The sequence below is a fragment of the Bombina bombina genome, chromosome 3 (genome assembly GCF_027579735.1).
Source record: "Bombina bombina isolate aBomBom1 chromosome 3, aBomBom1.pri, whole genome shotgun sequence".
Classification (NCBI taxonomy): domain Eukaryota; kingdom Metazoa; phylum Chordata; class Amphibia; order Anura; family Bombinatoridae; genus Bombina; species Bombina bombina.
Genome location: NC_069501.1, coordinates 924,053,600 through 924,078,215, shown reverse-complemented (window position 1 = coordinate 924,078,215; position 24,616 = coordinate 924,053,600). Strand labels below are relative to the sequence as shown.

Here is a 24,616-nt window from a genome sequence, read left to right as displayed (position 1 = left end):
TTTGGAATGATGGGGTTATGGTCTTCCAGTATCTTGCTATACTTAGTTTAACAATAGTGCATATCATAACTACAAGTTTATTTGCTTTAGTGTTAAGACCTATCAAAGGTTCATGCAACAGTGCTTGAGTGGGAGTTAAACAAATCGAAATATCAAACATTTCGCTCAATAAAGCGGAGGCTTGTAACCAGGTATTGGAAACATGACAACAGTGCCACCACATATGTGAATATGTGCCTCTTTCGTCACAATCGTGCAAAAAGTTACTATTATATTGCTCTGTACTATGTATTCTAGAGGGGTGGAAGTACCATCTAAATGCAACCTTTAAATAATTTCCCTTTAAGTGTGCACATATTGAGAAAGAAGAGCCTGATCCTAGTATGTCGTACCATTTTTCTATTGGCCAGTCAAAATTAAAGTCAGATTCCCACCTTTGCACAAATATGAACTTAATTGTATTATAAGGGGTATTAAATATAATGTATAGGTTAGAGATAGTACCTTTGTTCGGTGTGATGCAAGACATACAGTATGTGTTCTAAATAAGTGTTGCTACCTACCCTATTTGCTCCAACCACCTCAGCTACTCTAGCTCTTAGCCGTAGGTACTGAAACCAGCTTGAATTTTCTTGTGTGTTAAGGTCTATATATTGATTGTAGGTTAAGAAATGATTGCCTCTGAAAGTGTAAACTATACAATAAAGTCTCTCACCGTTTTAAAAAAATGATATTCTCTACCACTTAACGCTGAAAACAAATCAGCCAAACAAAATTGCATCAAACTTGATGAAGTCTGACATATAGATTACATTATCTCACGTTTGTTGTTTTAAAAAATAAATAAAATTAAAATAAAACAAACAACCAAAAACAGGCAACAGTTGCTGAGATATAGAAATTTAAAATGTTAAGTTAAACATACTCAGCAACAGCCTTTGATAACAGAAGATTGGCGAATTTGTAGGCACTGGTACCAATGTGTATTTATAAACATGTATACTATGTGCACAAACCTTAGACCAATTAAGTCTCTTCATGCCAACTTCTGGTTTGTATTCCTTTTTAGATTTCAAGCCAAAAGGGAGTGTTTTCTCAAGTGGGGGCTGCTGTCCGGCACAAAATCCTGGAAGAGGTGGTGGTGGTGGCGGAGGAGCACCAAACATTGGAGGTGGGGGTGGAGGAGGCGGTGGGGGTGGTGGCAAAAGGCCACATGGTGGAGGATTAGGAACAACCACACCTGACAAACTGCTGGATCCTGATTGTACTGAACCTGACGTAACAGGTGCAGCTCCATACTGGTAGGAAGAAAACAAAATATTTAAAAAAATGCTATAATATAAAGACATTGTATATAACATTAATACATTACAAACAGACCTAATCTTGTACAAAAAAACCCTGCTATATTAAAATTAGAATACATCTATTAAACAGGGTTATTATTATACTGACATACTATTAGAAATTAAATTAATAAGAGCATGCAATTTTATCACTAATGAATAAAGAGAACTGCTGGTCCTGAGCAGAAACTGACACAGACAATCAGCAGTGATAGTTGCCCAGTTGGGTCGAGCAACTAGCAATGTTGGTTATCTCATCTGCAGTTTCCACACAGGGCCAGAAATTATCTATGGCTAACAAGCAGTGGTTTACCTGGGGGTGGGGGTTTAAACACATACATTTTTTTTTACTATAATGGCCCTTTAATATAATTAAAGTATTAATTTATCTTTTGCAATATTAATCATATGTTTCTGCTGGCGTATTTCTATCAACTATAGAAAAAAACATACCCTATAAGTTAAACTCGAAATGTTTATTTTTTTTTATTATTATATTATTTTTTGTGGGTGGGGGCAGTTTACAACACTTTTACATATGCATGGTAACTCATTTGCAGCCATGGATCGAGCTGCAGCTGCTCCCGAGAAGTCAAATTATAGAAATACAATTTTGAAACTGTATATTAATCCTTCAACAAAAAACTATTTAGCAACAAGTTAATGTTGCAGCTAGTTAAAAAGGACTTGGCACTTGTGAATTTGAATCCAATGCAATTATCTACACTAAAAAAAGATCACATTTTATACTGATTAACACATTTTGTTTGTCTGTGTGGCATTTGTGATTTCACTGTACCATACACAGTTGGGCCTACAAATCAGAAAGGAATGGCAGTTTATTTCAAATAAGCTATTTGTTTTATTTCTATTTAGTCCACATAAAAAACACCTGCAAAAAAGTGGCACATTACACAACTAATTTGGAAACAATCATGTACTAAATCTTGGTCATGTTTCAGTCTATTGTATTTACTTTTTTTTATCTTCTCAAAATGAAAAATGCACAGAGAAATCTAGAATTTTGACTGCAGGATATAATTCAGTGCAGGTTACTCAAACCTGAAGAGCCAACAAAATAAATCACTGGAAGAATAATTTCCTGTTCTGAGACAAAGATCCGTGATGAATACCAAATTTAAATAGTGGTGGTTAATTACTTGGGAATAATGTGACACTAGGAGCAAAACCCAAAATGAAATATTTAATTAACAAAAGACCTAGCAGAAGAAAAAAAAAATCAATTGCAACTCACATTTGGCTAATTAATACCTCAGTATAATACTTTCTGAACCATAATGTGTCACCTAGGAATAGGAAAATTGATAGTAAACAATGCTGGGAGGGTGTTGAAAAATCTGAAATCGTATTTGTGTTTGAAAAGTATTAAGTGGAATTTGTTTCAACAGTCATGTTCTTGTGTTCAATAGATTCATTTAACATGGTCCATTACCTGGGATTTAAAAGCCTGTAATTCTACTTGAAGTTCATTGATTTTTTCTTCTTTCATCTGCAGTTTGGACTGGGCTTCTTGGCGAATTGTAAATTCTTCCTCATACTGAAAAGTTTAGAACATATTAATGCTAGTTTACCAATAAAAACCATAGGAAACCATAAGGACTCTCATCTATGTACAAAAAAACAGCACAGTTATTATTTAAATTGGAGTGTAATCCTGAAGCTTAGGTTGGAATTTAAAATAACTGTTAAACTACAAAGCATTAATGTGACATTCATTTGTGAATTACACTTTTTAATTATTATTTTCTTTTTAAATGTATCTACAAACAAATGAATATTTGTCATATTTGAAATGTACCTCACATATGTGAAGGCAAAGCTATTTGGTAGAACATTAGTTCCAAAAAATTAAGGTAAACCACAATATTAGTTATGTCCATAAAATAAACATTATTTTAAAACATGCTATTAACATACAAAGAAAAAGGAAAGCTGCACCACTGATAAACTGATTTCCATTAATACCATGACTTACATGTAACACAAATGTATATTCCAACAATCATCATACGAATTAGAAAAAAAGTCTTGAGCTATTGAGCTGGTGTTTAATAAGAGTTTCCATTTTCACATTTTAACTTCGCACACACACAAAAAAATCTTTTACCATTTTTCAGAGAATATGAATGATAACACAAAAACTTTTCTTTCACTCATGGTTAGTGCTTGGCTGAAGCCATTTATTATCAATCAACTGTGTTTACTCTTTTTAAATCATAATGACAACAGAAACTACCCAAATGACCCTGATCAAAAGTTTACATACCCTGGTGATTTTGGTTTGATAACATGCACACAAGATGACACAAAGGGGGTTTGAATGGCTATTAAAGGTAACCATCCTTACCTGTGATCTGTTTGCTTGTAATTGGTGTGTGTGTATAAAAGCTCAATGAATTTCTGGACTCCTGACAGACCCTTGCATCTTTCATCCAGTGCTGAACTGACATTTCTGGATTCTGAGTCATGGGGAAAGAAAAAGAATTGTCAAAGGATCTGTGGGAAAAAGGTAGTTGAACTGTTTAAAACAGGAAAGGGATATAAAAAGATATCCAAGGAATTGAGAATGCAAATCAGCAGTGTTCAAATTCTAATCAAGAAGTGGAATCAATCAAATTTCCTGTGCCTTTGTAGCTCACACATCCCCAAAACATCTGCAATCCACCTCTGTGTTTCACAGTAGGAATGGTGTACCTTTCATCATAGGCCTTGTTGACTCATCTCCAAATGTAGCGTTTATGGTTGTGGCCAAAAGGATCAATTTTGGTCTCATCACTCCAAATTACTTTGTGCCAGAAGGTTTGTGGCTTGTGTCTGTGCTGTTTGACATATTGTAAGCGGGATACTTTGTGGCATTTGAATAGTAATGGCTTTCTTCTGGCGACTCGACCATGCAGCCCGTCTTTCTTCAAGTGCCTCCTTATTGTGCATCTTGAAACAGCCACACCACATGGCCTGTATTTCCCCTGAAGTTATTTGTGAGGTTGTCTTTGCATCCCAAACAATTTTCCTGGCAGTTGTGGCTGAAATTTTAGTTGGTATACCTGACCGTGGTTTGGTTTCAACAGAACCCCTCATTTTCCACTTCTTGATTAGAGTTTGAACACTGCTGATTTGCATTCTCAATTCCTTGGATATCTTTTTATATCCCTTTCCTGTTTTATACAGTTTAACTACCTTTTCCCGCAGATCCTTTGACAATTATTTTGCTTTCCCCATGACTCACAATCCAGAATCGTCAGTGCAGCACTAGATGAAAGATGCAAGGGTCTGTCAGGAGTCCAGAAACTCATTGACCTTCTATACACACACACTTATTACAAGCAAACAGATCACAGGTGAGGGTGGTTACCTTTACTAGCCATTCAAACCCCTTTGTGTCAACTTGTGTGCATGTTATCAGGCCAAAATCACCAGGGTATGTAAACTATTGATCAGGGTCATTTGGGTAGTTTCTGTTGTCATTATGATTTAAAAAGAGTAAACACAGTTGATTGATAATAAATGGCTTCAGCCAAACACTAAACCAAGAGTAAAATAATTTGTTTTGTGTTGTCATTCATATTCTCTGAAAAATGGCCAAGATATCATAAATTCTGCCAGGGTATGTAAACTTATGACCACAACTGTGTGTATATATATATATATATATATATATATATATATATATATATATATATATATATATATATATATATATATATATATGAAAAGGGGATGCTGTCAGCACTATCAGTATTACCAATAAAAGGGGTGGTTACAGTGGTCTGAATTATTAGTACTTCTCAGGCCACTGGTGCAAGGGGGAAGTAGTGAATTTAAACTAAATACTGCCAGAGATAAAAAGCTATTCCTATCCAGCACTGACCAATCCCTATCTAAATAAATGGAATATGCATCATCAATGGTGTCAAACCTTATAGTAGCATAAAAAGTTGAAAAATACTATGAACCAGTCATATACTACACAAAAAGGAGCATTAAATGAGTATTTATTTGGAACAACATGAGGAAGTTATACATAACAACCTGAAGGATTCTCTCACAATTCCTATCATAGTGCACTATGAATATTCCTACCAGCTGGAAAATCATATCAATTTAGAAAATAACATAATTTATGTAAGAACTTACCTGATAAATTCATTTCTTTCATATTAGCAAGAGTCCATGAGCTAGTGACATATGGGATATACATTCCTACCAGGAGGGGCAAAGTTTCCCAAACCTCAAAATGCCTATAAATACACCCCTCACCACACCCACAATTCAGTTTAACGAATAGCCAAGAAGTGGGGTGATAAAAAAGTGCGAAAGCATATAAAATAAGGAATTGGAATAATTGTGCTTTATACAAAATCATAACCACCACAAAAAAAGGGCGGGCCTCATGGACTCTTGCTAATATGAAAGAAATGAATTTATCAGGTAAGTTCTTACATAAATTATGTTTTCTTTCATGTAATTAGCAAGAGTCCATGAGCTAGTGACATATGGGATAATGACTACCCAAGATGTGGATCTTTCCACACAAGAGTCACTAGAGAGGGAGGGATAAAATAAAGACAGCCAATTCCTGCTGAAAATAATCCACACCCAAAATAAAGTTAATGAAAAATATAAGCAGAAGATTCAAACTGAAACCGCTGCCTGAAGTACTTTTCTACCAAAAACTGCTTCAGAAGAAGAAAATACATCAAAATGGTAGAATTTAGTAAAAGTATGCAAAGAGGACCAAGTTGCTGCTTTGCAAATCTGATCAACCGAAGCTTCATTCCTAAACGCCCAGGAAGTAGAAACTGACCTAGTAGAATGAGCTGTAATTCTCTAAAGGCGGAGTTTTACCCGACTCAACATAGGCAAGATGAATTAAAAATTTCAACCAAGATGCCAAAGAAATGGCAGAAGCTTTCTGGCCTTTTCTAGAACCGGAAAAGATAACAAATAGACTAGAAGTCTTTCGGAAAGATTTAGTAGCTTCAACATAATATTTCAAAGCTCTAACAACATCCAAAGAATGCAACGATTTCTCCTTAGAATTCTTAGGATTAGGACATAATGAAGGAACCACAATTTCTCTACTAATGTTGTTGGAATTCACAACTTTAGGTAAAAATTGAAAAGAAGTTCGCAACACTGCCTTATCCTGATGAAAAATCAGAAAAGGAGACTCACAAGAAAGAGCAGATAATTCAGAAACTCTTCTGGCAGAAGATATGGCCAAAAGGAACAAAACTTTCCAAGAAAGTAATTTAATGTCCAATGAATGCATAGGTTCAAACGGAGGAGCTTGAAGAGCTCCCAGAACCAAATTCAAACTCCAAGGAGGAGAAATTGACTTAATGACAGGTTTTATACGAACCAAAGCTTGTACAAAACAATGAATATCAGGAAGAATAGCAATCTTTCTGTGAAAAAGAACAGAAAGAGCAGAGATTTGTCCTTTCAAGGAACTTGCAGACAAACCTTTATCTAAACCATCCTGAAGAAACTGTAAAATTCTCGGAATTCTAAAAGAATGCCAGGAAAAATGATGAGAAAGACACCAAGAAATGTAAGTCTTCCAGACTCTATAATATATCTCTCTAGATACAGATTTACGAGCCTGTAACATAGTATTAATCACAGAGTCAGAGAAACCTCTTTGACCAAGAATCAAGCGTTCAATCTCCATACCTTTAAATTTAAGGATTTCAGATCCTGATGGAAAAAAAGGACCTTGTGACAGAAGGTCTGGTCTTAACGGAAGAGTCCACGGTTGGCAAGAGGCCATCCGGACAAGATCCGCATACCAAAACCTGTGAGGCCATGCCGGAGCTACCAGTAGAACAAACAAGCATTCCTTCAGAATCTTGGAGATTACTCTTGGAAGAAGAACTAGAGGCGGAAAGATATAGGCAGGATGATACTTCCAAGGAAGTGATAATGCATCCACTGCCTCCGCCTGAGGATCCCGGGATCTGGACAGATACCTGGGAAGTTACTTGTTTAGATGGGACGCCATCAGATCTATTTCTGGAAGTTCCCACATTTGAACAATCTGAAGAAATACCTCTGGGTGAAGAGACCATTCGCCCGGATGTAACGTTTGGCGACTGAGATAATCCGCTTCCCAATTGTCTATACCTGGGATATGAACCGCAGAGATTAGACAGGAGCTGGATTTCGCCCAAACCAAAATTCGAGATACTTCTTTCATAGCCAGAGGACTGTGAGTCCCTCCTTGATGATTGATGTATGCCACAGTTGTGACATTGTCTGTCTGAAAAGAAATGAACGATACTCTCTTCAGAAGAGGCCAAAACTGAAGAGCTCTGAAAATTGCACGGAGTTCCAAAATATTGATCGGTAATCTCACCTCCTGAGATTCCCAAACTCCTTGTGCCGTCAGATATCCCCACACAGCTCCCCAACCTGTGAGACTGCATCTGTTGAAATTACAGTCCAGGTCGGAAGCACAAAAGAAGCCCCCTGAATTTAACGATGGTGATCTGTCCACCATGTTAGAGAGTGTCGAACAATTGGTTTTAAAGATATTAATTGAGATATCTTTGTGTAATCCTTGCACCATTGATTCAGCATACAGAGCTGAAGAGGTCGCATGTGAAAACGAGCAAAGGGGATCGCGTCCGATGCAGCAGTCATAAGACCTAGAATTTCCATGCATAAGGCTACCGAAGGAAATGATTGTGACTGAAGGTTTCGACAAGCTGCAATCAATTTTAGACGTCTCTTGTCTGTTAAAGACAGAGTCATGGACACTGAATCCATCTGGAAACCCAGAAAGATTACCCTTGTCTGAGGAATGAATGAACTTTTTGGTAAATTGATCCTCCAACCATGATCTTGAAGAAACAACACAAGTCGATTCGTATGAGATTCTGCTAAATGTAAAGACTGAGCAAGTACCAAGATATCGTCCAAATAAGGAAATACCACAATACCCTGTTCTCTGATTACAGATAAAAGGGCACCGAGAACCTTTGTAAAAATTCTTGGAGCTGTAGCTAGGCCAAACGGCAGAGCCACAAACTGGTAATGCTTGTCCAGAAAAGAGAATCTCAGGAACTGATAATGATCTGGGATGAATCGGAATATGCCAGATATGCATCCTGTAAATCTATTGTGGACATATAATTCCCTTGCTGAACAAAAAGGCAAGATAGTCCTTACAGTTACCATCTTGAACGTTGGTATCCTTACATAACGATTCAATATTTTTAGATCCAGAACTGGTCTGAAGGAATTCTCCTTCTTTGGTACAATGAAGAGATTTGAATAAAACCCCATCCCCTGTTCCGGAACTGGAACTGGCATAATTACTCCAGTCAACTCTAGATCTGAAACACAATTCAGAAATGCTTGAGCTTTTACTGGATTTACTGGGACACGGGAAAGAAAAAATCTCTTTGCAGGAGGTCTCATCCTGAAACCAATTCTGTACCCTTCTGAAACAATGTTCTGAATCCAAAGATTGTGAACAGAATTGATCCAAATTTCTTTGAAAAAACGTAACCTGCCCCCTACCAGCTGAGCTGGAATGAGGGCCGCACCTTCATGTGGACTTAGAAGCAGGCTTTGCCTTTCTAGCTGGCTTGGATTTATTCCAGACTGGAGATGGTTTCCAAACAAACTGCTCCTGAGGATGAAGGATTAGGCTTTTGTTCTTTGTTGAAACGAAAGGAACGAAAACGATTATTAGCCCTGTTTTTACCTTTAGATTTTTTATCCTGTGGTAAAAAAAAGTTCCTTTCCCCACCAGTAACAGTTGAAAATAATAGAATCCAACTGAGAACCAAATAATTTGTTACCCTGGAAAGAAATAGAAAGTAGAGTAGATTTAGAAGCCATATCAGCATTCCAAGTCTTAAGCCATAAAGCTCTTCTAGCTAAAATAGCTAGAGACATAAACCTGACATCAACTCTAATAATATCAAAAATGGCATCACAGATAAAATTATTAGCATGCTGAAGAAGAATAATAATATCATGAGAATCATGATGTGTTACTTGTTGCGCTAAAGTTTCCAACCAAAAAGTTGAAGCTGCCAGCAACATCAGCCAAAGATATAGCAGGTCTAAGAAGATTACCTGAACACAGATAAGCTTTTCTTAGAAAGGATTCAATTTTCCTATCTAAAGGATCCTTAAACGAAGTACCATCTGACGTAGGAATAGTAGTACGTTTAGCAAGGGTAGAAATAGCCCCATCAACTTTAGTGATTTTGTCCCAAAATTCTAATCTGTCAGACGGCACAGGATATAATTGCTTAAAACGTTTAGAAGGAGTAAATGAATTACCCAATTTATCCCATTCATTGGAAATTACTGCAGAAATAGCATTAGGAACAGGAAAAACTTCTGGAATAACCACAGGAGATTTAAATACCTTATCCAAACGTTTAGAATTAGTATCAAGAGGACCAGAATCCTCTATTTCTAAAGCAATTAGTACTTCTTTAAGTAAAGAATGAATAAATTCCATTTTAAATAAATATGAAGATTTATCAGCATCAACCTCTGAGACAGAATCCTCTGAACCAGAAGAGTCATCAGAATCAGAATGATGATGTTCATTTAAAAATTCATCTGTAGGGAGAGAAGTTTTAAAAGATTTTTTACGTTTACTAGGAGGAGAAATAAGACATAGCCTTCTTTATGGATTCAGAAACAAAATCTCTTATGTTATCAGGAACATTCTGCACCTTAGATGTTGAGGGAACTGCAACAGGCAATGGTACTTTACTAAAGGAAATATTATCTGCATTAACAAGTTGTCATGACAATCAATACAAACAACAGCCGGAGAAATAGCTACCAAAAGTTTACAGCAGATACACTTAGCTTTGGTAGATCCAGCACTAGACAGCGATTTTCCTGTAGTATCTTCTGACTCAGATGCAACGTGAGACATCTTGCAATATGTAAGAGAAAAAAACAACATATAAAGCAAAATTGATCAAATTCCTTAAATGACAGTTTCAGGGAATGGGAAAGAATGCCAAAGAACAAGCTTCTAGCAACCAGAAGTAATAAAAAATGAGACTTAAATAATGTGGAGACAAAAGTGACGCCCATATTTTTTAGCGCCAAATCAGACGCCCACATTATTTGGCGCCTAAATGCTTTTTTGGCGCCAAAAATGACGCCACATCCGGAACGCCGACATCTTTGGCGCAAAATAACGTCAAAAAATGACGCAACTTCCGGCGACACGTATGACGCCGGAAACGGAAAATAATTTTTGCGCCAAAAAAGTCAGCGCCAAGAATGACGCAATAAAATTAAGCATTTTCAGCCCCCGCAAGCCTAACAGCCCACAGGGAAAAAAGAGTCAAATTTTTGAAGGTAAGAAAAAAATGATTAATTCAAATGCATTATCCCAAATATGAAACTGACTGTCTGAAAAATAAGGAAAGTTGAACATTCTGAGTCAAGGCAAATAAATGTTTGAATACATATATTTAGAACTTTATAAACAAAGTGCCCAACCATAGCTTAGAGTGTCACAGAAAATAAGATTTACTTACCCCAGGACACTCATCTACATGTTTGTAGAAAGCCAAACCAGTACAGAAACGAGAATCAGCAGAGGTAATGGTATATATAAGAGTATATCGTCGATCTGAAAAGGGAGGTAAGAGATGAATCTCTACGGGACCGATAACAGAGGAACCTATGAAATAGACCCCGTAGAAGGAGATCACTGCATTCAAATAGGCAATACTCTCTTCACATCCCTCTGACATTTACTGCACGCTGAGAGGAAAACCGGGCTCCAACTTGCTGCGGAGCGCATATCAACGTAGAATCTAGCACAAACTTACTTCACCACCTCCATCGGAGGCAAAGTTTGTAAAACTGAATTGTGGGTGTGGTGAGGGGTGTATTTATAGGCATTTTGAGGTTTGGGAAACTTTGCCCCTCCTGGTAGGAATGTATATCCCATATGTCACTAGCTCATGGACTCTTGCTAATTACATGAAAGAAATATATAAATAAGGCTCATAACTTATTGAAAACCAAATTCCTGAAAGGAAATGCCTGTTAATAGTCACAGGATGATTGTAAAATGTCCCAATCTATAGTGTAGGAGAGAAATCCAGACAGTTCCTTATCACATTTAGACTATGTGAAGATAGGCCACAAGCAGTTAATTTGTATCACTTGATACTGGTGGACAACCTGCAGTATGGTTACTATGTTGTAAGTATTTATACTGTCATCATATGGGCAGATTCCGCTGTCGCGGGTAAGTATTAACTAGTCCTTGGCTATCAAGACACTGTGTGAAAAAAACATGTTCCGCCGTAGCGGTAAGTATTAACCAGTTCTTGGCAATCAGGCAATACCCAGTGTTTAGAAAATCATGTGCCGCCGTAGCGGTAAGTATTAACCAGTTCTTGGCCCAATGACAAAACACTGTGTCTGAAAGTGTGTTCCGCCATAGCGGTTATACTTGCGGTTATTTTTGATAGTCCCACTAATCGCCGGTGCCGCACCTCCGGGTCCCTTCTGTCAGTACTTGTAAGACAGGTAATTCCTAGGGTGCTCCTCTCTATAAAGATACTTCGTAACCCTTTTATCTGCGGTTGTACACGGCCTCCAAATCACATCAATCATTAGTTAGTACGCAGTAAATCTTTGTCTCTCAGTGTCCAAACAAAAACACTCCAGCCAGCTACGAGCGTTTCACCCCATAAGGCTGTGGGGCTTCTTCCGGCTCCAAATTCAAATCAGTCTGAACCTAGGAGGGTTCATATGCTAATATTCTTATACCTTGAAGGCCGCCCCTCTAATCTAAATGCATGTTGATAGTTTTTCACCACTAGAGGGCATAGTTCAATGTTTCATAAAGATAACATTGAGCTCATCCACGTCAATTTACCATGGAGACAGCTCTAATTGGCTAAAATGCAAGTCTGTCAAAAGAACTGAAATAAGGGGGCAGTCCTGCTGAGGCTTAGACTACAAGGTAATCACAGAGGTAAAATGTGTATAATCTATACCTGTGTTGGTTATGCAAAAACTGGGGAATTGGTAATTAAGGATTATCTACTTTTTTAAAACAACAAATAATTCTGTGTGTTAACTGTCCCTTTAAGAATAAATAATAAAAAAATAATCAGTTTTGTTTCATGTCCCTGCAGCCTTAAACTGTAACCTGCCCTGGATTACACAGCCTTTAAATCATGTGAAAGGGGAGAAATGTTGTCTATACATTGTAGAAAATGACCAGAATTAAAAAAAAAAAAAATGTATCAAAAGGACTTAACTAGTTGTGGTTTAAAAAAACAAACAACAAACAAAAAAACACATTAATATTACTGCACAATAAGATGTTTCACAATGGCTAAGCAATGAAAAAAGGGTGTGGCGGGGTGATGAATGGGATAAATGGCGAGTTACATTTTCGCTTGGCTAGAAGCTTAGGACCTTGAAATGTTGAGCCCTGATTCATTTATATACATACATATGCATGTATTATTTATACAGGGCCTATGATTACCCTAAAATTCCTCTCGCCCATCGGGTGATTAAAAGACAAAACTTACCAGCCCGCAATAATTTTTAGAGCGCCCACTGCATGCTTTGCATGTAGTGTTTATATACGTATTAAAAAGGGAAAATAAATTGTGTTATTGTATTCTCACAAAGCATTGCAAACAGAGGTCCCAATATAAATATCCTGCAAGCTGCTTAATATTTCGGACCTGCTGCATTAACAAAAAGGTTTTAACTTTAGAAAATATCTTTCTATCACGAGGCTACAGAAAAAACAGGGATATTATCTATGTAATACTGTATATACAATCTTGACTTTATTCCAACTAAGGAAAAAAAATAAATATATTGATATATACTATATATATATATTATATATATATATATAATATATATAAAATATTGATACATATATATATATATATATATATATATATATATTTACTTTAGCATATCTGGGAGTTATGATTTACATATATACGTATATTTAATGCTGCCACCCTTCAACCTATAGCGTGCTGAGAGTGGTACTGCATTTAGCTGGGCATGAGCATGTTTTTTTTTTTTTTTTTTTCCACTTTCTGTCCGGCTGCCTTTCAACGACTAGCACGACTGTCAGTGCCGTGCTAGCAGATTTGACTGGGTTGACACGGAGATAAATGAACTCTCCCAAAGTGGTAAGGTCAGTTTTGGAGCATCAATAGCGTGCAGGAAAATCATGCACTGCACTATATTGTTATAGTAGGCGGCTTGCTTATGTACATTGTGCTGAAGTACTCCAGAGGACCCTGATGTACTTCAGCAAAATGTACATAATCAAGTTGCTTACCATAACAATATAGTTACTTTAACCCATACTTAATTCACAAACAAAGAAACACTCCCCGCTCTATCATAGAAGCATGATGTCTTCCAGACAACCTTAGGGGTGGGAAGAAGCAACTGACAAGGAGGAGATCAATGGAGATAAGGGGAGGTCGTTTGAATGCTTTTGAAAGAAATAACCTCCCCTTTCTTCCCCCCTTTCCTCGTGTGTGCATATGTGGAGGGCAATTTGACTAAATTAACCTTTTTTTTTTTCTACTGATGTCCCTCTTAAAATGTCAGGTCACGGTTCGGGCTGGTAACTTAAAAATCTTACTTGCCCACAAGAAATTAGGGGTGCTCCGAAATTCCGGCCGCAGAAACGTTTCGGCCGAAAATGGCATTTTTGGTTTTCATTTTTTTTTGCCTGTTATTTTCGGTAAAATTAATGTGAAGCATATTTCAAGTTTGATGCTAGCCTAGAGCTGCTGTTTTGAGTTAATTTATTGACTTACTGTTTTGCATATAATAATAGTTTTCCAGGACTATACTTTATTAGGATAATTGGTTATTTAAAAATAAAAAAAAATTAATCTGATTCTGTTACACAGAACAAAATAAAGAATAATACAGTATATTGATATTTAATATTGTTTTAAGTAGGGATGCACCAAAATTTTGCTTGGAGAAAACATTTTGGCCGAAAATGGCATTATCGTTTTTTGCCTGTTTTTTTTTTTTTTTTCTTGGTCAAATTATTGTGTAGCATATTATTATTTTAAGATATTTTTGACCAATTTTAGTGTGCTATCTTCAATAAAAGTGTGGTTATTTTAATTTATTGGCTTACAGGTTTTCAATTCAGATTCATTCATTAAAAAATGTAATTATGAAAAGGAAAAAAAAAATAATTTGAAAAAATAAATTAAATAATTTATGCTTACCTGATAAATTTTGTTCTTTCCGGATATGGAGAGTCCACAACGTCATTCAATTACTAGTGGGAATATCAATCCTGGCCAGCAGGAGGCGGCAAAGAGCACCACAGCAAAGCTGTTAAATGTCATTCCCCTACCCATAATTCCCAGTCATTCGTCCGAAGGGAAATGGAAAAAGGAATAACACAAAGGTGTAGAGGTGCCTGAGGTTTAGTTAAAAAAAAATACTGTCTAAACCTAAGGGTGGGGTAGTGGACTCTCCAAATCTTGAAAGAAAAATTTATCAGGTAAGCATAAATTTTGTTTTCTGTCCTAAGATATGGAGAGTCCACAACATCATTCAATTACTAGTGGGAACCAATACCCAAGCTAGAGGACACGGAATGAACAGGGAGGGAGAACAAGACAGGTAGACCTAAACAGAAGGAACCACCGCTTGAAGAACCTTTCTCCCAAAAGAAGTCTCAGCCGAGGCAAAAGTATCAAATTTATAACATTTAGAAAAAGTATGCACAGAGAACCAAGTTGCAGCCTTGCAAATCTGTTCCACAGATGTTTCATTTTTGAAAGCCCAGGAAGAGGAGACAGCCCTAGTGAAGTGAGCTGTAATTCTCTCCAGCAGTCTCATACGATAAACAAATCATACTTCTTAACCAGAAAGAAAAAGAAGTAGCAGTAGCCTTCTGACCCTTATGCTTTCCTGAGAAAACCACAAAGTAGAAGACTTTCTACTTAGTCTCCTGCAGGTAAAGGTAAGGCACGAAACACATTTAAATTGTGCAGAAGCCGTTCCTTCTGAGAAGTAGGATTAGGAGACAAGGAAGGAACAACAATCTCCTGATTAATGTTCCGATCAGAAACAACTTTAGGAAGAAGTCCTAATTTAGAATGTAAAAACTACCTTATCTGATGAAATATAAGTTAAGGGGACTCTTACTGCAATGCCAAGAGCTCTGACACTCTGCTAGCAGAAAAAACAGCAACAAGAAATAAAACTTTCCAAGATAACAACTTAATATCTAAGGAATGCATAAGCTCAAACGGAGCCCCTTGAAGAACTTTGAGAAACAAATTAAGACTCCATGGAGAAGTAACTGGCTTGCACACAGGTCTGATCCTGATCAAGGCCTGACAAAAGGATTGCACATCTGGAACATCTGCCAGACGTTTGTGTAACAAGACAGATAAGGGAGAAATTTGAACCTTTAGGGAACTTGTCGATAATCCTTTCTCCAAACCCTCTTGGAGAAAGGCCAAAATCCTAACTCTACTCCAGGATTCACACCAATAAAGATATTTATGCCATATCTTTATGGTAAATCTTTCTAGATACAGGTTTACAAGCCTGGATCCTGAAAAGCCCCGTTTGGATAAAATTAAGCGTTCAATCTCCAAGCAGTCCGCTTCAGAGAAACTAGATTTGGGTAAAGGAAACAAACAAAAAGGGCAGAAGACTGGTGAAAATCCGTAGTTGCCTGTAGATTGAATTTTAGAGCACGAACAACATCCAAATTGTGCAACAGACGTTCCTTATGAGAAGATGGATTGGGACAATTTCCTGATTAATATTTCTGACCGAAACCACTTTCGGGAGAAAACCTTATTTAGTACGAAGAACCACCTTATCCGCATGAAAGATAAGATAAGGTGAATCATACTGCAAAGCCAAGATTTCCGAAACTCTCTGAGCAGAAGAAATATCAACAAGAAACAAAACCTTCCAAGATAAAAATTTATTATCTATGGAATGCATTGGCTCAGAGTCTGCTGCAAAACTTTAAGAGCAAGGTTAAGAACCCAAGGAAGAGTAACAGGTTTAATTACAGGCCTAATTATGACCAAGGCCGAACGCTTATGCAACAGAATAGATAAAGCAGAAATCTGACCTTTCAGAGAACTAACAACCCTTTCTCCAGACCTTCCTGGAGAAAAGACAGAATTCTAGGAATCCTGACGCTACTCCAAAAGTAGAAATTTGATTCACATCAATAAAGGTATTTACCCCCTACCTTATAGTAAATCTTATGAGTAACAGGCTTAAGAGCCAGCAGCATGGTCCTAATGACCGACTCAGAAAACCCATGCTTAGTCAGAACTAAGCGTTCAATCTCCAAGCAGTCAGCTTCAGAGAAAAGAGATTTAGATGAAGGAACGGACAGGGAGTTAGAAGGTCCTTCCTCAGAGATAACCTCCAAGGTAGAATAGATAACATCTTCAGTAGGTCTGCATACCAGATCCTGCGTGGCCGTGCAGGAGCTATTAGAATTACCGTCGCTCTCTTCTGTTTAGTACGAGCAATGACTTGTGGAAGGAGCGCAAATAGAGGAAACAGGTATGCTAGCCCGAGAACTCAAGGAACTGTCAGAGCATCTACCAGAGCGGCCTGCGGATCTCTTGACCTTGAACTGTACCTTGGAAACTTGGCGTTCTGCCGAGACACCATCAGATCCAACTCTGGCACCCCCCATTTGAGGGTTAACCTAGAGAATACCTCCAGATGGAGAGCCCACTTCCCGGGATGAAAAGTCTGTCTGCTCAGAAAATCTGCTTTCCAGTTGTCCACTCCTGGAATGTGGATGGCAGATAGAAGACAATTGTGGGCCTCCGCCCAATGAATAATCCGTGCCACCTCCTTCATGTCTAATGAACTCCGAGTTCCTCCCTGGTGGTTGATGTAAGCCACTGAGGTGATATTGTCCGATTGGAACCTGATAAACTGGACAATTGAGGCCAAGCCATCAGAGCATTAAAAATTGCTCTCAACTCCAAAATGTTTATGGGGAGAGCAGACTCCTCCCGAGTCCATAGTCCCTTAATTATTTTTTTTTAACGAGTACCAAACTGCTCCCCAACCTAGCAGGCTGGCGTCCGTGGTCACAATCACCCAGAAAGGTCTCCGGAAGCATGTGCCCTGAGACACATGCTACTGAGAAAGCCACCACAGAAGAAAGTATCTTGTCAACTGATCTGGATCTATATTTTGAGACAGATCCGAATGATTTCCATTCCATTGTCTAAGCATGCATAATTGCAGAGCTCTCAAATAGAATCGAGCAAAGGAAATGATGTCCATGGAAGCGACCATCAGACAAATTACTTCCATACATTGAGCCACTGATGGCCGAACAGTAGACTGAAGAAAGAGGAAAGAGGAGAGAAATTTGGCTTTTCTGGCCTCTGTCAGAAAAAAAATAATAGATAGGGAGTCTTTAATGATCCCAGAGAAAACCAACCTTGTAGCTGGAACAAGGAAACTCTTTCCCAGATTCACTTTCCATCCATAGAAATGTAGAAAAGACAACAAGATCTCTGTATGAGATTTTGCTTGTTGAAAAGATAACGTCTGAGCCAATATGTTGTCCAGGTAGGGTGCCATTGCAATGCCCCAAGACCTGATTACTGCAGAAAGAGCCCCCAGAACCTTTGAGAAAATTTTGGGAGCTGTGGGCAAGGCCAAACAGAAGAGCCACAAACTGAAAATGTTTGTCTAGAAATGCAAATCTCCGGAACTTGTGATGATCCCTGTGGATGGGAACATGAAGATATGCATCCTTCAGATTTACGATCATCATGAACTGACCTTATTGGACCAAAGGAAGAATGGAACAAATTGTTTCCAATTTGAAGTACGGTACTTGTTGAGACACTTTAGGTCTAAAATGGGTCAAAAAGTTCCCGCTTTTTTGGGAACTACAAACAGATTTTAATAGAATCCTAGAGCCTGTTCCCTTACTGGAACAGGAACAATCCCTCCATGGGAAGAAAGATCCTGAACACAGTTCAAAAATGCCCCACTTTTTACATGGTCTGCAAATAATCTTGAGAGGTGAAATCTGCTCTTGGAAAGGAAGAAATTTGAATTATATTTTGTAACCCTGAGATACTATGTTCACACACATATACATTTACAGTCATATGTAAACGTTCAGGCACCCCTGACAATTTCCATGATTTTCATTTATTAATAATTGGGTGTTTGGGTCAGCAATTTCATTTTGATCTATCAAATAACTGAAGGACACAGTAATATTTCAGTAGTGAAAACAGAATTTATGTTTACCTGATAAATTACTTTCTCCAACGGTGTGTCCGGTCCACGGCGTCATCCTTACTTGTGGGATATTCTCTTCCCCAACAGGAAATGGCAAAGAGCCCAGCAAAGCTGGTCACATGATCCCTCCTAGGCTCCGCCTTCCCCAGTCATTCGACCGACGTAAAGGAGGAATATTTGCATAGGAGAAATCATATGATACCGTGGTGACTGTAGTTAAAGAAAATAAATTATCAGACCTGATTAAAAAACCAGGGCGGGCTGTGGACCGGACACACCGTTGGAGAAAGTAATTTATCAGGTAAACATAAATTCTGTTTTCTCCAACATAGGTGTGTCCGGTCCACGGCGTCATCCTTACTTGTGGAAACCAATACCAAAGCTTTAGGACACGGATGATGGGAGGGAGCAAATCAGGTCACCTAGATGGAAGGCACCACGGCTTGCAAAACCTTTCTCCCAAAAATAGCCTCAGAAGAAGCAAAAGTATCAAATTTGTAAAATTTAGTAAAAGTGTGCAGTGAAGACCAAGTCGCTGCCTTACATATCTGATCAACAGAAGCCTCGTTCTTGAAGGCCCATGTGGAAGCCACGGCCCTAGTGGAATGAGCTGTGATTCTTTCAGGAGGCTGCCGTCCGGCAGTCTCATAAGCCAATCTGATGATGCTTTTAAGCCAAAAAGAGAGGGAGGTAGAAGTTGCTTTTTGACCTCTCCTTTTACCAGAATAAACAACAAACAAGGAAGATGTTTGTCTGAAATCCTTTGTAGCATCTAAATAGAATTTTAGAGCACAAACAACATCCAAATTGTGCAACAAACGTTCCTTCTTTGAAACTGGATTCGGACACAAAGAAGGCACGACTATCTCCCGGTTAATGTTTTTGTTAGAAACAACTTTCGGAAGAAAACCAGGTTTAGTACGCAAAACCACCTTATCTGCATGGAACACCAGATAAGGAGGAGAACACTGCAGAGCAGATAACTCTGAAACTCTTCTAGCAGAAGAAATTGCAACCAAAAACAAAACTTTCCAAGATAATAACTTAATATCTACGGAATGTAAGGGTTCAAACGGAACCCCCTGAAGAACTGAAAGAACTAAATTGAGACTCCAAGGAGGAGTCAAAGGTTTGTAAACAGGCTTGATTCTAACCAGAGCCTGAACAAAAGCTTGAACATCTGGCACAGCCGCCAGCTTTTTGTGAAGTAAAACAGATAAAGCAGAAATCTGTCCCTTCAAAGAACTTGCAGATAATCCTTTCTCCAAACCTTCTTGAAGAAAGGATAGAATCTTAGGAATTTTTATCTTGTTCCATGGGAATCCTTTAGATTCACACCAACAGATATATTTTTTCCATATTTTATGGTAGATTTTTCTAGTTACAGGCTTTCTGGCCTGAACAAGAGTATCAATGACAGAATCTGAGAACCCTCGCTTTGATAAAATCAAGCGTTCAACCTCCAAGCAGTCAGTTGGAGTGAGGCCAGATTCGGATGTTCGAACGGACCTTGAACAAGAAGGTCCTGTCTCAAAGGTAGCTTCCATGGTGGAGCCGATGACATATTCACCAGGTCTGCATACCAAGTCCTGCGTGGCCACGCAGGAGCTATCAAGATCACCGATGCCCTCTCCTGATTGATCCTGGCTACCAGCCTGGGGATGAGAGGAAACGGTGGGAATACATAAGCTAGGTTGAAGGTCCAAGGTGCTACTAGTGCATCTACTAGAGTCGCCTTGGGATCCCTGGATCTGGACCCGTAGCAAGGAACCTTGAAGTTCTGACGAGAGGCCATCAGATCCATGTCTGGAATGCCCCACAATTGAGTAATTTGGGCAAAGATTTCCGGATGGAGTTCCCACTCCCCCGGATGAAATGTCTGACGACTCAGAAAATCCGCTTCCCAATTTTCCACTCCTGGGATGTGGATTGCAGACAAGTGGCAGGAGTGAGTCTCCGCCCATTGAATGATTTTGGTCACTTCTTCCATCGCCAGGGAACTCCTTGTTCCCCCCTGATGGTTGATATATGCAACAGTCGTCATGTTGTCTGATTGAAACCGTATGAATTTGGCCTTTGCTAGCTGAGGCCAAGCCTTGAGAGCATTGAATATCGCTCTCAGTTCCAGAATATTTATCGGGAGAAGAGATTCTTCCCGAGACCAAAGACCCTGAGCTTTCAGGAGTTCCCAGACCGCGCCCCAGCCCACCAGACTGGCGTCGGTCGTGACAATGACCCACTCTGGTCTGCGGAAGCTCATCCCCTGTGACAGGTTGTCCAGGGTCAGCCACCAACGGAGTGAATCTCTGGTCCTCTGATCTACTTGTATCGTCGGAGACAAGTCTGTATAATCCCCATTCCACTGACTGAGCATGCACAGTTGTAATGGTCTCAGATGAATTCGCGCAAAAGGAACTATGTCCATTGCCGCGAACATCAAACCTATTACTTCCATGCACTGCGCTATGGAAGGAAGATGAACAGAATGAAGTACTTGACAAGAGCTTAGAAGTTTTGATTTTCTGGCCTCTGTCAGAAAAATCCTCATTTCTAAGGAGTCTATTATTGTTCCCAAGAAGGGAACTCTTGTTGACGGAGATAGAGAACTTTTTTCTACGTTCACTTTCCACCCGTGAGATCTGAGAAAGGCCAGGACAATGTCCGTATGAGCCTTTGCTTGTGGTAGGGACGACGCTTGAATCAGTATGTCGTCCGCTAGAAGGGACCCTAGTACCTTTGTGAAAATTCTTGGAGCAGTGGCTAATCCGAATGGAAGTGCCACAAACTGGTAATGCTTGTCCAGAAAGGCGAACCTTAGGATCTTGAGATCTAAGATTGGTCTGAATGTTCCCTCTTTTTTTGGGAACTATGAACAGATTGGAGTAGAATCCCATCCCTTGTTCTCCTAATGGAACAGGATGAATCACTCCCATTTTTAACAGGTCTTCTACACAATGTAAGAATGCCTGTCTTTTTATGTGGTCTGAAGACAATTGAGACCTGTGGAACCTCCCCCTTGGGGGAAGCTCCTTGAATTCCAGAAGATAACCTTGGGAGACTATTTCTAGCGCCCAAGGATCCAGAACATCTCATGCCCAAGCCTGAGCGAAGAGAGAAAGTCTGCCCCCCACCAGATCCGGTCCCGGATCGGGGGCCAACATCTCATGCTGTCTTGGTAGCAGTGGCAGGTTTCTTGGCCTGCTTACCTTTGTTCCAGCCTTGCATTGGCCTCCAGGCTGGCTTGGTTTGAGAAGTATTACCCTCTTGCTTAGAGGATGTAGCACTTGGGGCTGGTCCGTTTCTGCGAAAGGGACAAAATTTGGTTTATTTTTAGCCTTGAAAGACCTATCCTGAGGAAGGGCGTGGCCCTTACCCCCAGTGATATCAGAAATAATCTCTTTCAAGTCAGGGCCAAACAGCGTTTTCCCCTTGAAAGGTATGTGAAGCAATTTGTTCTTGGAAGACGCATCCGCTGACCAAGATTTTAGCCAAAGCGCTCTGCGCGCCACTATAGCAAACCCTGAATTTTTCGCCGCTAATCTAGCCAATTGCAAAGTGGCGTCTAAAGTAAAAGAGTTAGCCAATTTGAGAGCATGAATTCTGTCCATAATCTCCTCATAAGAAGAATCTTTATTGAGCGACTTTTCTAGTTCATCGAACCAGAAACACGCTGCTGTAGTGACAGGAACCATGCATGAAATTGGTTGTAGAAGGTAACCTTGCTGAACAAACATCTTTTTAAGCAAACCCTCTAATTTTTTATCCATAGGATCTTTGAAAGCACAACTATCTTCTATAGGGATAGTAGTGCGTTTGTTTAGAGTAGAAACCGCCCCCTCGACCTTGGGGACTGTCTGCCATAAGTCCTTTCTGGGGTCGACCATAGGAAACAATTTCTTAAATATAGGGGGAGGGACAAAAGGTATGCCGGGCCTTTCCCATTCTTTGTTTACAATGTCCGCCACCCGCTTGGGTATAGGAAAAGCTTCGGGGGGCCCCGGGACCTCTAGGAACTTGTCCATCTTACATAATTTCTCTGGAATGACCAAATTCTCACAATCATCCAGAGTAGATAACACCTCCTTAAGCAGAGCGCGGAGATGTTCCAATTTAAATTTGAATGTAATCACATCAGGTTCAGCTTGTTGAGAAATTTTCCCTGAATCTGAAATTTCTCCCTCAGACAAAACCTCCCTGGCCCCCTCAGACTGGTGTAGGGGCACTTCAGAACCAATATCATCAGCGTCCTCATGCTCTTCAGTATTTTCTAAAACAGAGCAGTCGCGCTTTCGCTGATAAGTGGGCATTTTGGCTAAAATGTTTTTGATAGAATTATCCATTACAGCCGTTAATTGTTGCATAGTAAGGAGTATTGGCGCACTAGATGTACTAGGGGCCTCCTGTGTGGGCAAGACTGGCGTAGACGAAGGAGGGGATGATGCAGTACCATGCTTACTCCCCTCACTTGAGGAATCATCTTGGGCATCATTTTCTCTAAATTTGTGTCACATAAATCACATCTATTTAAATGAGAAGGAACCTTGGCTTCCCCACATACAGAACATAGTCTATCTGATAGTTCAGACATGTTAAACAGGCATAAACTTGATAACAAAGTACAAAAAACGTTTTAAAATAAAACCGTTACTGTCACTTTAAATTTTAAACTGAACACACTTTATTACTGAAAATGTGAAAAAGTATGAAGGAATTGTTCAAAATTCACCAAAATTTCACCACAGTGTCTTAAAGCCTTAAAAGTATTGCACACCAAATTTGAAAGCTTTAACTCTTAAAATAACGGAACCGGAGCCGTTTTTATATTTAACCCCTATACAGTCCCTGGTATCTGCTTTGCTGAGACCCAACCAAGCCCAAAGGGGAATACGATACCAAATGACGCCTTCAGTAAGCTTTTTCTATGTATCTGAGCTCCTCACACATGCATCTGCATGTCTTGCTTCCCAAAAACAACTGCGCAATAGAGGCGCGAAAATGAGGCTCTGCCTATGATTAGAGAAGGCCCCCAGTGAAAAAGGTGTCCAATACAGTGCCTGCCGGTTATTTTACATAATTCCCAAGAATAAAATAACTCCTCAAAACTATGAAGTATTAAAAATGCTTATATATCAATCGTTTTAGCCCAGAAAAATGTCTACCAGTCTTTAAAGCCCTTGTGAAGCCCTTTATTCTTATTTAATAAAAATGGCTTACCGGATCCCATAGGGAAAATGACAGCTTCCAGCATTACCAAGTCTTGTTAGAAATGTGTCATACCTCGAGCAGCAAAAGTCTGCTCACTGTTTCCCCCAACTGAAGTTAATTCCTCTCAACAGTCCTGTGTGGAAACAGCCATCGATTTTAGTAACGGTTGCTAAAATCATTTTCCTCTTACAAACAGAAATCTTCATCTCTTTTCTGTTTCAGAGTAAATAGTACATACCAGCACTATTTTAAAATAACAAACTCTTGATTGAAGAATAAAAACTACATTTAAACACCAAAAAACTCTAAGCCATCTCCGTGGAGATGTTGCCTGTACAACGGCAAAGAGAATGACTGGGGAAGGCGGAGCCTAGGAGGGATCATGTGACCAGCTTTGCTGGGCTCTTTGCCATTTCCTGTTGGGGAAGAGAATATCCCACAAGTAAGGATGACGCCGTGGACCGGACACACCTATGTTGGAGAAATGAGGTTTTTGGATTAACAGAAAATGTGCAATATGAATCCAAACAAAATTAGACAAGTGCATAAATGTGGGCACCATTGTCACTTTGTTGATTTGAATACCTGTAACTTCCTAGCACTGATTAATTGGAACACACAATTGGTTTGGTAAACCCATTAAGCCTTGAACTTCATAGACAGGTGCATCCAATCATGAGAAAAGGTATTTAAGGTGGCCAATTGCAAGTTAGAAAAAGAGATAAAAGAAGGCGCCAAAATAGTGC

The 24,616-nt window shown here is 39.1% G+C and overlaps 1 protein-coding gene across 2 annotated transcripts in view; it reads right to left on the bottom strand.

Annotated features, from left to right (window-relative positions):
- The window catches only part of DIAPH3 (diaphanous related formin 3), a 1,718,568-nt gene that overhangs the window by 679,580 nt on the left and 1,014,372 nt on the right, over positions 1-24,616 (bottom strand). For both annotated transcript variants that reach the window (XM_053707945.1, XM_053707946.1), the window contains exons 15-16: positions 2,800-2,904; positions 1,017-1,298 (exon numbers count right to left, since the gene is read on the bottom strand). In XM_053707945.1, the coding sequence (XP_053563920.1) occupies positions 1,017-1,298; positions 2,800-2,904 (387 nt within the window). The remainder of the gene's footprint in view (positions 1-1,016; positions 1,299-2,799; positions 2,905-24,616) is intronic.